This window comes from Bidens hawaiensis, unplaced genomic scaffold (assembly GCF_021521415.1).
Source record: "Bidens hawaiensis isolate Kalapana, Puna unplaced genomic scaffold, B.hawaiensis_p1.1 tig00009570_1, whole genome shotgun sequence".
Lineage (NCBI taxonomy): Eukaryota > Viridiplantae > Streptophyta > Magnoliopsida > Asterales > Asteraceae > Bidens > Bidens hawaiensis.
The window spans coordinates 152,146-157,675 of NW_027491715.1; the positions used below are offsets into that span (position 1 = coordinate 152,146).

A 5,530-nucleotide genomic window follows, 5' to 3' on the forward strand; every position below is an offset into this window, starting at 1 on the left:
TGTTCACGGGTTGTAAAATCATATAATGCACACAATCCACATTAGTAGTATATTAAGCATTTACGAACGTATCATTGTGAATAATTTGATGATTCACAAGCAAAAATGAAAATTAAGCATTCGTATCACGTGTTTCATGACTATTGTGGCGATTTTTATCTCGTATAACTTCACACGTATATCACCCTAAAAATAACTATGTTTATGGGTTTTTCTACAAATACAACACACGCACTAACCTTAACAAAGTTTTCATTCACTATCACACGATAAATTTTATACTCAAATTGTATCATACCCTTAATATATAGAGCTTTCCTGAGTGGCTACGACACCAATTGACTTTACATAACTTGTGAATTAAAGTTGAAGGAAGAAAGACATGAAATGCTAGAAAGATGGAATTTATGAAAGAGTTATTTCACCTAAGCCTAGAACTAGGCAAGAGCAAGGAACAGACTTTAAGTGAGTGAAGGAGGGGACAAAGGTAAGTTCTATAAGGCAAGAAAACAATATCATAAGAAGCAATGCAGAATAACTAGGCATGATAACGAGAGGATAACTAGACTTTCAAAGACAATAGCAATGGCAAGGAGACTAATCTCGACACCTTATAATTTTGGAAAAACCTAACTTGATAAGTTGATCTTCATACGCTATTCAAATTAGTTAGCATCTTTAGTTTTTAAACTTGATTTCATTAAAAATAAGTCAAATCAGGCCCGACCCAAAGGGAGGTTGAGCTACGTGACACACTTAGGCCCACTCTCTCGTGAGGTCCATAATTGTTAAACAAAAAATATTTATATATCATATATAACTTTGTTTTAAAACAAAAGTCAACAAAATGACTCATTGTTGAATGAAAAGACTAACAAGTGCTGGGTTATGAAATCAAAGATCATGGGTTCAATTTTCACAATTGGTCTTTTTTTATATAGAAAAAAACTTTACTTTGTTTTTTATATGAGTTATTTTAGTAACTTGTTTATTACTACTTTTTTGGTCCATTATTGGGCTTTTGAAAGACAACCCTATTGACACAAATTTTAAATTATTTATCACATAATTAATAATGCAATTTTAGGAGCCCATTTTTTTAGTCGTCCCAGTCCCCAAAATTTAAATTGATTCTCGAATATGGCCCTAAGTAGGGGTTCAATAGATCGGATAAGGGGTTATTCGGGTTGGATTGTTCAGATATGAAGTTTTTACGACCTTATCCAAAATCCGATCCCATCCAAATTAGTGGTGCTTCTATCCGATCCGAATTGATTTATGATGGATTTGTATCTAATTCGGATAAGCCAAAATAATCCAAATAACCTGAAATAAACTGTATAACAAACATTCAAACAAACATCTTATTAGCTAAATATACAAACCGATAAAATAAAATAAAACATACACAAACAAAGTCTAATTAAATCCATGTTCCATCATAATCCTAAAAATTATAGAAGTTAATGAATAAAGCCAAACTTCAAATGACTAAAACACATGTTCTTTATTCGGATTATTCGGATATCCGAATAATCCAAACTGTCCAATTTTTATTATTTTTTTTGAAATCTCGATCTGAATCCGAGTTAGCTATTCGAATCAAATTATTCGGGTTTCGATTTCGAATTTCAGATTTCTTAATAATAATAAAAAAATAATAATGATAATAATAATAATAAAAGTTATAACATGAATACGCCAAATGGTTAATGGTATTTTTCGGCCTTTTGTAGTAACCCGTCTTTTTCCGTGGTATATATACACACACCATAATATATACTTTATACCCCCAAATATTAGGTATCAATCCGCGTCGTTATTATCATCATCACTTATTATTTTTATTATTATTATTATTATTATTATTATTATTGTTACTTTTTCCGATCAACAACACTCTCGAACCCTAGCTCACACTTGGCTACTCAATCCAACAATAAACAACAGGTTTGATCCCCAATTCTCTATACCTATTCAATTCATCACATAATATTTCTATAATTTAACTCGATCTGCTTGTAATTTCAGATATTTTGCTCAATTTCATTGGATTCGCTGTAAGCTTGATCGAAGTCAGTTAAAGGTGTATACAGAGGTATATGTTTAGTTTTGTTTGTATAACTGCCCTAATTTTGGTGTTTTGTTAGGGTTTTTGTATTGTCTGAGCTTAAATTTGATGATATATGATGAAATTTGTGTTTCTTATGCATAAATGTATTGGTTAAAGACTTCTGATGGTGATTCTAGTTATTAGACTGTATTAGGTGTATTTTTAAAAGTATTTTATTAGTTGATAAATATTCTTGATATTTTGTTATTAATAATTAAAGGACTTGTTTGCTGACAACGTGTTGATGTTATCGACTTTTAAGTCTTGTTAGTAACAAAACTTTTCTACGTTTTAATTGATACTGTTTTTGTATACAATGCAACATTGATAACTTGCTATTCTACTCTCCTGTTTTATAGTTAACGTATGTTAATCGTTATGGAAGGCCCTATATTTGTTTGGCCAGTCATTCTTCTTCATTCTATGAAGAGTTTTTTGTAACTATTTGACTGTTGATTGTATGCATTATTGAGATGGAATCTCATAGTAGATTAGCAGCCTAACAAGTCAACCCTCCCGCAAAGAAAGATCTAAGATTGTTATTTGGAAACGAATTACGATTGTGTGTTTGAAATGTTACTTAGCCTGTTGGAGTGTTAGTTCGTAAATTATGTTTGTAGTAACATACTAACACAGGATGCATTTATAGAGTACTTGCCAAAGTTGCGTGGCATGCAAAAGTGCATTGCAATAAATGATCATGAGAACATGTTTCTATATGCATTCATTTCATAGGATTATTCTATTAAACTGATCGTTAGATTCATTTAATTGTTTTGCTGTGAAGATGGATCAACAAGGTCACGGGCAGCCCCCAAGCATGGGGGCCGTGGGTAGCTCGGCCCAAATGCCTTACAGCATGGCGCCTTACCCGCCAAATCAAATGATGGGCCCAGGTGGGACGGTCCCACCATCTCAAACATCCGGCCTATCTTCTCCCCCAGCCCAACTGGCCCAGCAACACCTTGCTTACCAACACATTCACCAGCAGCAGCAACAACAATTGCAACAACAACTCCAAACTTTCTGGGCAAATCAGTACCAAGAAATTGAACAAACCACTGACTTCAAAAACCACAGCCTCCCATTGGCTAGAATCAAGAAAATCATGAAAGCAGATGAAGATGTGAGGATGATATCAGCTGAAGCACCGGTCATATTTGCACGTGCGTGTGAAATGTTTATCCTTGAGTTGACTTTAAGGTCATGGAACCACACTGAAGAAAACAAAAGGCGTACCCTTCAGAAAAACGACATTGCGGCTGCAATCACGAAGACTGACATATTTGACTTTTTGGTCGATATAGTACCACGTGAAGATTTGAAAGATGAAGTGATTGCTTCTACAATCCCAAGAGCCGGACCTGTTCCAGTTGGAGCCCCAACCGAGGGTGTACCGTATTACTACATGCCGCCACCACAGGTTGGTGGTTCAGGGATGTATATGGGTAAGCCCATGGATCCTCAAGCACTTTATGGGCAGCAACCTCGCCCGTACATGGCTCAGCCTATGTGGCCACAACAGCAGCAACAAGAACCTCAGGAAGATGCTTAACCAGGTATGTGCTAAACCTAAGTTTCAATTGTTGTTTAAAAGTTTGATCTTTATGACATGATGTAAAGAATTGACTGCTAGCCTTTTGTTGTTACAGGCGGGCTGGCTTACAAGAAACAAACCCTTGCTTTTGGCCATTTGTATTAAGGTTAAGTTTTTATGTGGATTATTAGGAATGTTTGTAGTCATACTTAACTATGTCTGTGTGTCTCTACTTGTCCTTAACATAACTGCTTTTTTATTATGTTGGCGGCTAATGTGTGCAATATTCGGGCCTGTTTCTCAAAAAGTCAACTCATATCTTTTGGATGAGTCAAACGGTACCGGTTAGTTTAGGATAGACAGGTATTGGCTAAAGTTGACTTTTAAGGTCAACAGCAATTATATTAGAATTGATCACAAAAATCATTTGACCTAAAAAGTCAAATGATTCATAAAGAGTATATAACTAATGATGCTACTGAAGCCAAACAAAATAAACTAAAGTACAAAACATTCCCATATCCATACAGATTGAAACATGTGTATATGTGTGTGTTGATGGATGGTTTAATAATGACTTTTGCAAATCACTCCAACTTTTAATAAAGAAGCATGCCCTTACAGTTGTACAATTTGCTTTATTCAACACTATTAGTGGCAAGTAAAGTTAGGAAGCGAATCATACATAAGATGTAACATAATTATTTTTAAAAAATATTTTATGTTATAAATCGGTTGAAAGTCATCAATTTCAACGAAACCATATTTTATCATGTTGGTTTTATATAGGTACATTTTGGACCCAATTTTGTCATGCTCGTATCCACTTGTTTATTGTTGTATTCTGGCTGTATCAGAATTTGTTAGTTGACATATAGTTCTCAACAATTTTATATCGCTAGTATTGTTTTAAATAAAAGTTGTTTTCCTATTTCATGGCATATTGTATATATGTTTAGTGAGTAAAATAATTCGTCAAATTCTCAGTATCAAATACGTTTAAAAGTGTATGACAACCTGTAAAAATAATACACTAATCATCAGTGTTTTAAGGTAAAATGTACGGGTTATAAACGTGACACGCAATAACAAGATTAAAATGTCTAAATAGGCTTAACATGCATACATTTTTAAGCGTAAAACATTTTCAACCAATCGTGTTAAATAAGTTAACAGGTCTTTTTTTGTGAAAACAAAGTAAATTTATGGTCGACCTACCATAATTTAAGACTTGTCTACTAAACATTATTTACGTATTTATTCAAGGGTCTTTGAATTTATTGATATTTTTTAATAGCTAATTCTATACTCCTGAATCCACCTAACTCGCCTACACCGAGGTTTTACTGATTGTTACCTTAAAATTTTTTATGTATTGTTGGTTTTCAGATTTTTTGTCTCCCTTTTTTCAAAGGATGCTACTGGTTGCTTTTAAAGGATCATATGGATTTGAAGAGGTAGGTCCCAGCAGAGACCAGTTGGTCCCGCAAGACTCACCTTGAACATGGACGTCTGCGCAAAGGCCATCTGCTCCCGCAGGACCCACCATGCTCATAGAATCTTACGCGCAGTACGCAAGCTGTACACGCAGGGAAAGCCTCCCAATGGTGAAGTACCCCGCCTGTTCCCGCAGTTGCGGATACAAGCCATCAGGGAAGGCTACCCGCAGACAGCAGGGCTACACGCACAAGACACTAGCTACTTCAGCAGTCACGTGAAGGCATGAGCAAGGCGGGAACAATCCCGCCCAAATGAGCCAGTCTGATTCTGAAAGATCTTCTGTACCATACCTACCAAGGTATGGATAGGACAGACGATCTGACCAGAACAGCCCATGAGCCAATCACAGGGTGACAGCTCACCGACAACAGTGCGAGGAG

General features: G+C 35.3%; 1 protein-coding gene across 1 annotated transcript; it reads left to right on the top strand.

Annotated features, from left to right (window-relative positions):
• Positions 1-1,874: 1,874 nt before the first annotated feature.
• LOC143532953 (nuclear transcription factor Y subunit C-3-like) lies at positions 1,875-3,925 on the top strand. The gene is made up of 4 exons (XM_077027847.1): positions 1,875-1,950; positions 2,032-2,098; positions 2,901-3,672; positions 3,766-3,925. Exon 3 carries the CDS (start codon positions 2,901-2,903, stop codon positions 3,666-3,668), a length of 768 nt encoding a protein of 255 aa, XP_076883962.1. The 5' UTR covers positions 1,875-1,950; positions 2,032-2,098; the 3' UTR covers positions 3,669-3,672; positions 3,766-3,925.
• Positions 3,926-5,530: the final 1,605 nt, after the last annotated feature.

Excerpts from the sequence above, each read along its gene's own strand:
- LOC143532953 (XM_077027847.1), top strand. The coding sequence starts at position 2,901 with ATGGATCAACAAGGTCACGGGCAGCCCCCAAGCATGGGGGCCGTGGGT.